At 44.6% G+C, this 13,816-nt stretch overlaps 3 protein-coding genes across 10 annotated transcripts in view; 2 read left to right on the forward strand and 1 right to left on the reverse strand.

Annotated features, from left to right (window-relative positions):
- The window catches only part of LOC108032896 (afadin), a 48,266-nt gene extending 39,415 nt beyond the window's left edge, over positions 1-8,851 (reverse strand). For all 7 annotated transcript variants that reach the window (XM_017106937.3, XM_017106935.3, XM_017106936.3 and 4 more), the window contains exon 1: positions 8,374-8,851. The gene's annotated coding sequence lies outside the window, so the exon portion shown is untranslated. The remainder of the gene's footprint in view (positions 1-8,373) is intronic.
- A 327-nt stretch (positions 8,852-9,178) lies between these two features.
- Positions 9,179-10,449, forward strand: LOC108032874 (uncharacterized). Its single transcript, XM_017106875.3, has 3 exons — positions 9,179-9,375; positions 9,457-9,636; positions 9,723-10,449. The coding sequence occupies exons 1-3, from the start codon at positions 9,284-9,286 to the stop codon at positions 10,411-10,413; spliced, it is 963 nt and encodes a 320-aa protein (XP_016962364.1). The 5' UTR covers positions 9,179-9,283; the 3' UTR covers positions 10,414-10,449.
- Positions 10,450-11,471: 1,022 nt separating this feature from the next.
- LOC108032924 (RAB6A-GEF complex partner protein 2) lies at positions 11,472-13,734 on the forward strand. 2 transcript variants are annotated; one of them, XM_017106992.2, is made up of 5 exons: positions 11,472-11,670; positions 11,722-11,939; positions 12,349-12,620; positions 12,743-12,892; positions 13,023-13,734. In XM_017106992.2, the coding sequence occupies exons 1-5, from the start codon at positions 11,525-11,527 to the stop codon at positions 13,563-13,565; spliced, it is 1,329 nt and encodes a 442-aa protein (XP_016962481.1). In that variant the 5' UTR covers positions 11,472-11,524; the 3' UTR covers positions 13,566-13,734. The 2 variants fall into 2 exon arrangements, with proteins under 2 accessions (XP_016962481.1, XP_016962482.1); XM_017106993.3 differs by having other exon boundaries at positions 11,473-11,670; positions 11,725-11,939.
- The last annotated feature ends 82 nt before the right edge of the window (positions 13,735-13,816 follow it).

Genomic DNA, 13,816 nt, shown 5'->3' on the forward strand with positions numbered 1-13,816 from the left:
GCCATAAGAAACCCCAATGTAAGTGCAACAGCCAGCAAAAACAGTTAAGATGACGCACTCGGGCTGTAAACTGGCCCGAGTGGGGTATATCTGATGTTGCCATTTTGCATGCTGCCGAGTTTGTTGTGACTGCCGGTGCCTAATTAGGCCAGGAAGCAATTAACCGGTTAATGGACCTGACTGCCTGCGCTTTGTTTAATGCATCTGCTGCACACAGTCGCATACAGTGCGCTCCGAAAGTGTAGGTCAGGTATTTCGTATGAATCCACAGTAAATGCTAGGAGCATACATATGAAAGGCAGTTGATTACATACTACTTCTTTTTTATTTATTAAACTAAGGTACCCCCAATCGCCTAAGTTGTAACCTAGCACAGTCAGGGCTTTTCGAAACGCACTGTACAGACCCCTTCCCTTCATAAAATAAGTCAGCTTCGGGTGCATATTTAATGTGGGAAAATTATGCCGGGGCGGAACTTGTTGCTTGCTTTGAAGTGGTTGATGGCCAGCATCTGAGAAGCAACTTAAGTAGCAGAAATTGCGGGCATTTAGTGTGTCTTGTACTTACTTCTAACGGCCAAACTGTTGCTGAGCTATTCACGGACGTATCTCAGGGCGTACTTCTTAGAAATTTGAAACTTTCACTCGACCGAACAACGCCCATAAAAGATAAACACAATGTAGGGGAGAGACAGTCGCAAACTCCAAAAGACAAGGCGTAAGGAGGGGACGATAAAGGCGCGGACAACGGCGACAATCGCCAATTGGCAATATGATTTCAATTAACTTGGAAAACGTCAAGTGTCGTGGAAGGGAAATAAAACGTACAAGCGTCGAAAGTGAAATTGTTTTAAATCTTTCGCAGACTTTCTTGAAAAGTATGCGATATTGGTCTTTGCTGTTGCCATCCACATAAACCGATAAACCATCTTTCGCAAGTTACGCATGTGTTGAATACCGTCTGAGTTTCAATCATCAATCCGGTCCTGTATCTTATTTCCTCCATAAACAACTTCTTATCGATGCAGTTTTAGCTATGAATGTTCAGTTTCAACCAAGTTGCTTGGGAATATTAATTAAATGCCGCGAGTAATTTGCTTGCCATTCGCATGGCAAATGACCAACAGACGCACGACGTCATGTCACTCATAAATGCAGATACATTACGGAAGAAATCGGGAAATGCGGGGTAGGGAAAGATATTCCTAATCACAACCGGTTTAGAGCGTGGAATGCGCATGGACTCGCCCGAAAGGCATGTTGATTCATTAATCGTGCGGCGTTGTCCATTTGTCCATTGCGCAGGCGCAACTGTCAACTGCCAGCGATTGCAACTCACTTATCTGAATTTGGGCAATTAAGGTACAGGCCATTGGAGTTTCTCTCCATCCAAACACTCCCCTTTCTAACTTGTACTCCAACTATTTCTGACCACTTTGACCTTCGATTTGTTAAGTAAAAATTATGTAGCACTCCATTTACCACTCATTTCACTTTTAAAAGCTTTCACTTTCAATTGACCTCTCTGAAATGATTTGTAAACTATTTCTATTTTTGCTATAAGTGTGGAGATCAAAAAGCAGCAGTATAAAGATTTTAACTGTTCGATTGCAAGTACCCACGATTTTGGGGACGCTGAGATTATGCTCCTTTTAAATTTATAAGTATTGCGCTTATGATGATCGCTCCGACCATGATTGCACTGGAGATGTCTAGGTACTGCGATGTTCCACCGGAATGCCCCCACAAAACATCAAAATGAACGTCAACTCTCGACCATTACACAAAATGATGCAAGTCGAGAAAACAACTAGACTGTGCATAAATTGAACATCTGCCAATGGCGTGCCATAAGCCCCCGACAAGATCTAACATACTCGTAATTACGGGCTAGTACACCCGAATTGGCAGTAACAGAGGTAGTAAGGTGTTAAATTTGCAGCTGTTAAAACAGGGCAAAGACAAGGCCGAGAGACGCCGCTGGGTGAAACCCCAAAACAAATAGCTGGCAGTCAGCCGTCTCGACTCAGAGGCTCAAAGAAAATAATTAGTTTCAATGAGGCGGTACTTGAAAAAATCATAGAGAAAGGGACATTTTCGGGCTACTGCAAGATGTTCAGACAGACCTATGTAGACAGTCGGAGACACATTAAGACTCCATTATGCATTCATTTGAGCCGAATGAGACAGTCGGAGAAGTCTGAGTGCCTGAGAAGTCTTCCTCCTCGAGCGCTGAAAGGAATTCGACCATCGGCCAAACAAAAGGCGCTGACAAAAGTGAAACATTACCGAATTCCGCATAATCTCGGGGCTATTACTTTGTCTCGACTTCAGAATACCGCAGAATTTGTAATATGGTATTTTCGAAGATGTGTAGATATCACTGCATACCGCATAATGTTCAATTTCATTGTATAAACGGCACTTTTAATTAGTCTTTGACTGGTTATAAAATATGAGTAAAATGTACGAGTAGAGGACATTGCCAAGTTTTCTATATCTCCCATTAATACTCTTTAACATTTCTTACCCCCTAAAAATGATCCCTAGACCCGAATACTCTGCCGAACTTGTTGCCAAGCGCATTCTGCTGGTATTTCTCGGTGTGTTTACGTCAGGGGTGGAATTGTATTGCATCAACACTCCACATACATACAGCTCACGGCGGTTTGGAGAGCATTCCCATAGAGACAAAGGGGCTAACAGTCCAGACCAGGTAACAAAATCAAGATCATGCAAAGCAGGTAGCTAGCTAAAGGCAACACACGCACACGCTCGGAATTATTAAGCCTCAAAATAAAACACAGAAAAGGATCGAAAGGTACACAGTGAAAAACTTTAGCCAATAAAATATTATGTAAGGATGAAATAATTATTAACTGATTATAATATGGAATTAGGCGAAGCACTATATAAAACCTACTCAACTACTGATACTTTTTCAAATAGGTCAACGGTTTTGAAAAACAAACACTGGCTAAAGGCAATTTAGGTTACAATATGGGATATATCTTTCCTGGTGCTGCTTCCAATGTTTAAACATTGTTTAAATTCTTCTGGTTTTTCTCTGTGTATGCAGCAGGGGAGAGCGTTGTGCACTAGCGCAGAACGTGGTTGGAAAAACAGTTTTCCCTTTTGAGTTATCCCAATTGACAATTCCAGGGCAAGCTCCTGGGTCGGGGTTCATTGAAGCCGCAAGGGAAAGGTAGAAAAGTACAGTCGCCTCGCGGAGGACTGTCCCTTTGTTGAACCTCCATGTACCTACTTCTGGTTGTCGCACTTCTGTCCATCAATTGCAAGGGTCGCCTGTCAATCAGCAGGAGAATGAAACTCCTTGGGCTGGAGAGGAAAAGTCAACGAGTTCTGGGGTGTAGGCAAAATGCGTCTCCTTTGTTTTCCACCCGTGTTCCCATGCCGGGCTATTATGCGATCGGAATGCTTAAGTTGTCGGCTTGTTGGGTTGACGTTCCCCGAGATCCTATTTGCCTCCGATCGGGCCAGAAAAAGCAGACTATCATGGCGTAGACGTCTCCATTAGGCCAACTGTCAGCTGACGAGAAATAGGGAATGTCTGAGGTGGAGATTCAGACAGGAGAACCGCCCGATGAAAGAAATATTTCAGTGACCGCGATTAGAAGAGAGGTGACATCGGAGTGTTCCAATATAGTCTGCCCTTAAAAGAAGTACATCATAAAATATCAAGTGGCACTGAGAAGGTGGCTTCGAAGCTAAAAACATTGAATCAACTAATTATAGATCAGAATATACAAATTTAGTATCTGGTACATCGCAGACATAAACCCAACTAAATCCAAATGGGAAAGATGTTGCCCCCGCATGTCCCGAAGTGCAGTAAACTTTCAGCTCTGTGTTTTCTGGTTGGTTGAGTGGAGTGATGGTCTTGTGTAATTCGAACCGGGTGTAAAATGTGCGGGAAGGCGACCGAGACCCGCAGCTACTGATGGGAAACTTCCACAGGCAATTGCCGGGGCGTTGGTCAGCGGGATATGCGAACTCCCAACTGATCTACAAACTTTCTCACATCAAATGCATTCGAAGTGGGACAGTACTCGTGCTGGCACACACATTAGCAGCCAAGTTTGATCGGCTTACGACATCAACTCACTCGCAAAAACACCCAGAACCCAACAGAAAAAGAGCATGCAGAAACGGCAGCAAAAGCACACAAAACAAAACAAAATCACGGTCAGGCAGCGAAGAAAACCAGTTTCTCGGCTGAAGCCCACTATAAGGCGATACCGAGTGACTGGCGCATTATTCGATTTGCGAAACGGGTTTGCGCACGTTTGAGCTTCAAGGGGCGGAAATTGGCCCACGGCCCAACCGATGGGCGTGGCAGTGACCCGCGCTCGGCCGATCTGCGGACAGTCCCGTCAAATCCCAGTCCTATGCGGATCCGTCCTGACTTTTCCTAGATTTCATATATGAAATATAGTTCGTAGCTTACTCAGACTCACAGACTCTTCTTCGCCATACTGATCTACCCGCAAACTTGAAGCCCATTCTGTTATTAGGGCTAATAGTTATGGTTTCCTATGAACTGTTGGCAGCAAATGCCCACGAGCTTTGTTTATGCATTCCACCCGAAAATAGCCCGAAACAGCTGCGCGGGCAAAAGCTCGGATTTCCAGCTAAAACTCCCCCAAAAAGCAGCGTATAACAAACCACAGTTCGCGCAAATCGAATCCGGCGGGCAGAGCCGCAAAAGTATCGCTGGGGCGCCGAAAGCAAAAGTAAACAAAAGGCGGAGGAGGGCGTGGACCTGGCAAACACAGAGCCAAAGTCCAAAATAAACACTCTGCATTTGAGAACCGAGGAACGCAAAAGAGTCCAATTACGCGCCAAGCTGCGAGTGAGGAATTGCCCAATAGACGCAAATAAAAGATTGGAGGAGCCAACTGCGAGCGCGGATAATGTGGGGACCATGGGGCTGTGGAGGCCTTAGATGCAGCTGTGCCAGAACACCTAGAATGCAGATTAGCCGGGACAGCAACCCGCCTGATGCGGACTTCGAGTGCGCACTTCCCACACGGAGGAAAATCTCTTAGCCACAAAAATTGAGTTTGAACCTTTTGAAGACATATTGCTGATCACCGATTGCTCAATCTTCAATACTTCTGCGTTTCCTTACATCTCTTTGGGCTTTACCTGTCTAAAAACTGTTAGTTAAAATTTCAAATTACCTACAATACTTATTTTTCCTCTACTTTTTCAGGGTTGTCATACCGAATTTTCTACTGAGCAGTCTGGTACCAGGTGGTACAAGTCGTTCGAAAAAAAAACATTTAAACTAATTCTAACTTTTTGAGTGCTGCTAAATAATTTTCACATATGAAATTAGATAAGCGACTTTTTAAGAAGTAATGCATTTTCTTCTCTACACTTGAAGGCCGTACTAAACACTAAGGGTACCAAAAAGTAAAAAACAAAATTCAGCTTTGCTCAACGAATACTGTGTTTTATTTAATGACATTTATTGGTTAACTTTTTGATCCTTTTATACAATACTACAATTAAGATAGTTCCCAGGAAGTTACATATACGAGTATGAAGCTTTTCTTTTGCAAATACTTGTTTATAGCAAATATGCCTCATATTAACGTAGTAAACACAGGATGAGACCATTTAGAGTACAAACAGAATACATTGTACCACGTAAATTTTACATAAATAAAAAAAAGCTGAAAAAAAATGTCAATTATGAGATACTACTTTTTTTCAAAAATTCTTCCCATTTTAGGTGATAATGAGAAATTCAAACATTTTTAGAAAAGACTTTCGGTGGGGAACTATAACCTTAAAAGGTAACAGCTTATAGCTTATCAAGTTAGAGCTTATCTAGTGGTCTAGCTTTTAGCTATTACGTAGTTGTGATAACGTCCTGTTCCCCTATACGGGTCAATTTCATGGTTCCAAAGAATAACTGATACACGCTATCAAGTTTAAAATTATGTCACAATAAATATGTAGAGAACTGTACGCGTTGAAGAACTTTTTTATTTTTTAATTGTAATCACGCTGTTACTGGATTCAAAGAGGTAGAAGTTTCGAGACTGTTACTGGATTCAAAGAGGTATAAGTTTCGAGAGTGAAGAACTAACATTCAATCTTATAAAGCAACAAATGCTAAAAAATATTTTAAACAAGGAATAAAACAATCCGACTATCTATACTTTGCAGGTCGTTCTTGTGGAAGCATTGTATGTCAAAGGCTTTACGATTTTTAGAATAATTTTTCAAAATTTTTAAATAATAAAAGAATGATATTCCCAAGGGTATAAGTTAATATTTAAAAAAACACCGAAGCTATAATTAGTTTCTTATTATCTTCCCACCAATTTTACGATCGTTTCTATTGCAGCTTTATAATATAGTCGTCCGATTTTAATCAAATTAGCCTGGAAATTCAGAACTAATTAAAAAATGTTATTTCCAAGCGTAGGAAGTTATATGTTTAAGATATGACTTAAGAAAAGGTCGGATAGGCGGACATGGCTAGATCGACTCGACTAGTAAAGCTGATCAAAAATATAAATACTTTATGGGTTCGGAAGCGTCTCCTGCGTTGCAAACTACTGACTGAAACCCTCTGCAAAGATATAAAAATTACAAAAGACCGATGGAGATTACCTGAGAGTTGAAGGTCCCATTTTTATTTCGATCAATTAAAGTGTATAGCTATTATTCTTGCAGCCAATAGTGACGAGTGCTCTTTCAAAGTATGAACTTTTAATACAACCAATGGGTTTTCTTCTTAGTTATTGACTGAACAACCAGTAACAGAATTTCCACAGCTTGTAGGGCATTCGGCGGGTCTTTTCCCTGATCTACACCAACCTCAGAAATGCTTTTATTGACGCCCCAATATTTTATTGGCTTCGGTCCGCTGTTTGCATTGAGGCCCATATGCCGGCCCGTAATTAGATTACCTTGCACCTGTTTCGTGGGCCAGTTTCTCTTTCTTTTCACGCAGCATGGGCGATTGTGGATCGCCGTCCTACATTTGATTTCCCCGCACTTGCTTTCGGCGTTGGTGTTTGTTTACCTTATTTGTTCGGCTTTCCGTACTGGCTTGGTGCACTTTCGAGAAGTGGTGTGTTGTTTCGTGGCTTCTTTGCCTTTCTTATCAGAGGATGCCAATGCAATTGCACGGTGTCACTGCTGTGGGGCAATGTTGCTTTGGTTTATCTCCCTTCGGCCCTTTTTGGGCCACAAAAGAGCGATAAGGCGACTGGAATGTGGAGCGTGCCCATTGATAACACTGCAGGTAAGCCTGGTTGCCCGCCAAACCCCACTCATTCGAGCCACGATGGGGAAACAGTCACACTAAGCAGACTCGTGACTCATGCGAAACCGAGAGGTGTGCGGAAAAGGCGAAAATGGAGCTGGGCGAGAACGAAAAACAGAGGAGCGGGCTGGAGCTACAGTGAACCTCGAAAGCGAAGGCACCACTCATAGGAAGCAATGTTAACTTAAAAAAGTAACGATTCCTTTATAGTAGGTAGGATCAAATTATACCAGGTAGGAACCCCCATGATTCTTGTATATATCCTCTCTTTTTACATTCATGGCTAACGGAAAATTCCAATTTCAGATATAACTAGTTCTGGTTCGACCTGCTCCACTGTGCCCAGCTAGCAGGCTTCCCCAATTGTTGTTGCTCTCCGGCGGTGGGCAAGACAACAACAGTACAATGACCGAAAGTTTGCCATGCAAAAACGAGAGAGGGAGTGGGAAAACAGAACTGCGAGCCACAACGAAAAATACGTAGTAGAAAAGCAAGCATGTAAGCTACCACTACTAAAACCTGTTAGTCGCAGCGGAGCACTAAAAATTCCGATCTTCCAGCGGCTCTCTCCAGTGGAGATTTCGCGGCTCGGTTTATCCGCAGGTCGCCTCTCGCTCTCTCCCGTGGAAACAGGTATAACTGTTTGGCGTGAGGGAGCACGAAACTCCAGTGGAGACTTCTCGCCAGCGTTGACGAAGCAAACGATCAAAATGAACACTCTGATAACGTATGAAGGTGAGCAACAAAATAAAAAACCGTCACGGAAAACAACAACAATAGAAATGTCGACGCACCCTTTTCTTTTTCTTGCAGAGAACAAGGGAATGGAGAAGAAGCGCAAAACCACATCCCGCTGGAAGCGTCTCTCCCCGCTGGAAACAGAGGCAGCTTAAAGAGGAGCGGGTGGCGTTCCACCGAGCGCGCGAGTGTGAGTGCGGGAAAACAAAGCAGACGCCGTTGGAATGCGATGTTATTCCTTTTGTTGCTAAGCCGGACATGGCAATTGTTGCTTTTGTACTCAGGGGGTGGCGAAATTCATAAATACAGGGGCTTCGATTTCTATACCTCCTTGTCGCCGGTCTAATCCAATTTATCCAGCTTCGCTTTCCAGGTGGGAAGTGGGAAGCAGAAACAGCTTTCCTCGCCGCTCGCGTATTTCGCACTGCACTGCGGCTGCTAATTTAATTAAGGCAGCAATTAAACATTGGCTAACTTTGTCGATGTGTTGGAGTGTAGTTGCTGTTTAACTTGTTGTTGCACATTTCGCGGCGCGGCGGCTGCGCAGTCGACGTCGGCGCCGAAGAGAGCCAAGTGCGCAGGGAGGCGAGTGCGAATATTGGCTGCGGAGATATCACGGAGTTGGCGAATCAAATAACAAAAGCAGCGATTTCACAGGCTGCGACTTCGGGCGATCGCACAGGAACACGGCACAGCGATCTCCGCACTTGTTGCAATTCGGTTTTCTTGGGAAACGAAACTCGGCGATCGGGAGCTCAAGAAACGCGAGCGACGCGCGCCTTCGACATTTTTCCGCAGTGTGACCAACGGCTGGCCTGCGCAGAATCCAGCCGGTGGGGCCGCCGCACTAGCCTCGGAAAAACCCTAAAAATGCGGCGCGAATGAAATAGCGTGTTCAGCAACCCTGGTGGAGAGCTAGGCTTAAACGTGTGGGGTATTCCCTCTGCTCAAAGCCGTTAGAAATGGCAGTTGCAATTTAAAGCAAACAAAAACTAAATGCAATTGTAAATGCAAGAGATTCTTTTCTTCACTGCTGAGGGAATTGATCAAGATTGAGAGTTCCAATATGTAAGCGTGGTGAAATCCGACTACGGAGTATTCTGGGCCAACCGGTGTCCCTATTAAATTTCAATGGGCCTCGAGTAGCCTAAGCATTTGAGTTCAACTAACAATTTTAGGCGGAGAGTCAAGAAGATTTAGATATATTTTTTACCTTCAATGCAAAGCAGTTTTCACAATGTTAAATGGCATACCAACGATGATGAGATATGCCGCCCGATCTCCGTATCAGTGCGGTTCCAGCGGATTCAGCTTCGACAATTGTTTGAGGTGAACCAAACTGTGGCCTATTGCCTTGATTTCCCCTTGAATTTTCCTATACAACTTGAAATTAGTTCTTCCCTTACACAGGAATAAGAGCCTGACCGAAAAGGGTTTCGTGGAGCCGAGTCGTATCAGCACTGGCACCACCGTAGTGGGCATCATTTTCGACGGGGGCGTGATCATAGGCGCGGATTCCAGGGCCACCAACGCCAACATAATACCCTCGAATAACAGCCGCAAGATTTATGAGCTGCAGCACAACATTTTGTAAGTAAATCAGACTACTACAGTGGCGTTCCTTCAGTGCGATCGTCGAGATTGCGAAACCAGTAACTCCGCAAAATCCTCTTCAGCGCCGGAGGTGCCGGAGTCGCACAGGACACAAGCGCTCTGATGGAGGTGACGCGGGCGCAGCTGGAGCTCCACCGCATGAGCACCGGGTTCCGGAAGGTGCCGGTGCGCTGTGCCAACCAGATGGTGAGGCAGCTGCTCTACCGCTTCAGTGGGAACATGGAGGCCAACGTCATCATCGGGGGCGTGGACCGAACCGGGACCCATCTCTTCTGCACCCGGTTTGATGGCACCACGGACACAGTGCCGTTCACGTCCCTGGGCTCCGGCAATCTGGCGGCTATGTCTATGCTGGAGTCGCGGTGGACGGAGGGCCTGGACGAGCAGTCCGCCCGCGATCTCGCCTGCGATGCCGTGTTTGTCGGCATGGAGAACGACCTGAACTCCGGCGGCAGGGCCTGCCTCTGCATCATTCGGTCCGACTTCTCGGTGCACTGGAACGTGCAGAGCCCCTACCCCAACAAGGTCAGTCCGATGCGAAGCCTCCTTCTGGCGATCAGGCGCGGCTGCACCACCATTCTGTCCACCACCGAGCACCAGGTGGTGCCGTGGGGAGAAACTCCAGCTGGGTGTAAAGCTCCCGCCTCGAGACCAGGAGGTCGCATGGCTCCAGGTCCAGGAGCAACAGGAATGCGCCGTCGTGGGGTCGAAACCCAAGGCCCACTCAAGGCCAAAAGGAGGAAGACGGAGTAGTTATAGTTGTCGAATAAAAGGTCCCTTCAAGCTATACTCGTACTGCGTTTTATCAGGATCCTATGCGAGCCAATCCAGCCAAGTTGATTAAAGTTCGATAACAAGTCGATAAAATATTGATAATGTCGGTTAAAAGTTCATGAATTTGTCATGAATACCGTTCTCGACTATCAGATACCCGATACTCAGTTGTATAAAAGGTGATACCTCGGGAACTTTAAAAGTTACAAAGTTCGTTTAAGAATGTATTAAACAACTTAAAGAGGTGACGATCGCAGATACAATAGTGACGATTTAACCTTTAACAAACAACAGTTCTGATATTAACTTTTGTGATGAAAATGTAATATAGCATTGTTTAATATCAAAGGTTTTTAAAAGGTCAGTGAATTTCAGTGTTAGTTTTTAAATGCGTTGAGGAATGCAGAGTAAGGCAATAACTAGTCAAACCCTGCAAAATTTTTGTTTGATTTCTCATAACATGCGAGCAATGTACTTACAATTTGCTCGTGAGGTATTTATACCCGATATTCTTAGATGAAAGTGTATTATAGAATCGTCTAAAAGTATGTATGTAACAAAATGAGGCGTATCAAACCCTATAAAGTATATATGTATATTCTAGACCTGGATCACAAGCTGAGTCGTTGTGGCCATGTTCGTCTCTCTGTCCGTATGAACACTCAGATCTCGAAAACTATGAAAGCTTTGAGGAGTTCCTGGGGAACCCGTAGAAATTCCTCTTGGCGAACGTTGCAACCGGGTCACAGCACAAGGACTGGAAAGTCATGATCGTGGCCATCATGAACATCCCCGGAACTGTCTTCCGAGTGGTGTACGTACACTTTTTTGGGGGACGTCGAGTGCCTGGACCGTCTGTTCGTCGGCGCACTGGCGGACAAAAAAATTAGTCCCGCAGTGCACGTAGTGTAGTGGAACCATGCGCACTCAAAATGTGAACAGAAGTGGCAATGGAAAAAGCCTATAATTGGACTAAAAAAAACATCGATACTGCCATACATCGATGTTGCCGATGTTTTGACCATCGGTGTCTTTGGTGTCAGCACTTCCACCTCTAATGTAAAATGTTCCCATTGGAAAACGTAAATAAATGATTGAAATAAAGGCCAAACTGGTGCGGGCGGACTCGGCCATCTACGCCACGGGCGAGAGAGTAGAGTGCCTAATCGAGTTCACCCACAAAACATTCGCGGATGAGCACCCCACATCCCAAAACAGAAATGCCAACGAAGCAAGGTGAGCTCGAAAGTTGTTTACTTCTTTAATTGAGCTCGGTTATTTGCTCAGCAGTCAGGAAAACCTGGCCTGGGCTTCAGCGCAGCTGCACTGTTACCGGAAAACCAGCTACTCCACATCCACCAGTGACAAGGCCACGGAACTCACGGAGATGATCGGGCGAACAGCCCTGGATGCGGTGACCCAGGCACCGGGCGAAGTGATTGTGGCCACCAAGCCCAAGATCCTCTTCTGCGACCTCCGCCTCCAACCTGGAGAGACCAAGATGTGTAAGTAAACTATTCCAGATGCTCAAGAATGTGACTGAAGGCCAGCCCATGTATTTGAATGTTGGTCCCTCATACGACCTATTTTATTTTGGCCAAACTCAAGGTTTTGTTGGCTTTAACTTCAAGAAGTCTGAATCTCGACGCTATGCCAACACACAAAAGGAAACATATACCACCTTATTTCCGCAAACCACAAGTCAATATTAACTTAACCGATACCTTTCCGTCTCCTTAGTATTTAAGAGAGCCATGCGAACGTAACAAAACCCGATATTAATCTTTGACAGAGGACTGTCACAACTATCTGAATTAAGGAATTAATTAATTAAGTCATAAATTTATTTGTTTGACTATCGCTCAATTCGAAGTTGTATCAAGGATATTTGTATAAACAAACGTTATTTTTCAGATTTTTTTAATGAGTTCATTCCGCGCGATGGTCCACCAACCTACAGAGGGCACAACATTCGGTACTTCTACAAGATCACCATTGCTACGCAGCGGGTCAAGTCCAAGGTTCAGACTCTGACCGTCCCCATACGGGTGTTGCCCATTCCCATAATTTCCCGTCCGGATGAGCTGCCTGTAACTGTGGAGACCAACGAGGAGCTGGCACCCACTAATCCGTTCCTGGAGAAGCGTGAGATTAGTGAACTGGAAATATCGTGGCACCATCTTAAGGTTGGTTACAACCAAACATGTTATAGTCCCTTTCTTTAGACAAGAACTCTGTTTCTTAATGATACATTGCAATGCAGACCACATATAATTTATTTTAATGGCGACTAATTTGTGTCTTTTAGAACGTGACAGCTCGTCGAGCACCCAAGTTCTATCGCATTTCGAACAAACGTGGATTCGTTGGTCGTTTTTGTTTATTCAAACCAGCCTACAAACTTGGCGAGGACATCGTGGGCAGCCTAGACTTTGGTCCCGGTGTTAGCCCCCGCAAGGTTAGTGAATTAGAGAAGACCTTAGAATGTATAAAAGTCTGAAATTGTAGGGAACAAGAACAATGTAGCTCTAGTTCTTGAATGTCGAAATCATGTCTAAAATACATCGAACTTTATCGCACCCCTCCAGGTACGCTGCGTCCAGTTCTCGGTGAAGCTGCAGCAGCAGGAGCTTTCTATCCGACCGCAGACTGTGCAGAATCATCAGCTCCAATCCCAATTGTCCACGGGGGATGATATATCGTCGATTAAATCCTTTGATATGGCCAGCATAGCTAGCGGAGTAGTTGCTGATAGCCTCCACAAATCGGCCACATCGGGAAGTTCACGGGACAAGGATGTCCCTGAACCAACTGGCAAACTGACTACCATTTCCACCTCTCACCAGGTGTGCTACGCTACACTGCAGACCCAGGTGGTAGTGCCGATTCCGCTGCACGTGACACCCACATTCCGCACCGATCTTGTCGACGTCCGTTGGCGATTGCATTTTGAGTTTGTAACCACCACGTTGATGGACTTTGGCATCCCAAACCCTGAGTTTGGCGAGTTGAAGGCACCATCCGAGTTGCCCGTGGAGACAATGGTGTGGAACCTACCGGTGACCATCTACGCCGCAAACCCTCTCCAGATATATGCTCCCAACCAGACCTTTAACCTACTTATCAAGTGATGCAAAGCATTTTACAGTTGCAATATAAAGTTTGTTTGCCAAAATTTAAGTTCTTCCCGGACGGAAACAGTGGAGTCCATAATAGATGAAATGATTAGTTTTTTAGCGGATGTTAGTAAAATGCACTTTTTAAACTTCATAATTTACTATTAAAACATTTAAACCACTATTTGAAGACCTAATTATCATTTGCTAAACAACTTTCACTAACACAATTTATCCTCCTAAAATATTATAATCGCATAACACTT

This window comes from Drosophila biarmipes, chromosome 3R (assembly GCF_025231255.1).
Source record: "Drosophila biarmipes strain raj3 chromosome 3R, RU_DBia_V1.1, whole genome shotgun sequence".
Classification (NCBI taxonomy): Eukaryota; Metazoa; Arthropoda; class Insecta; order Diptera; family Drosophilidae; genus Drosophila; species Drosophila biarmipes.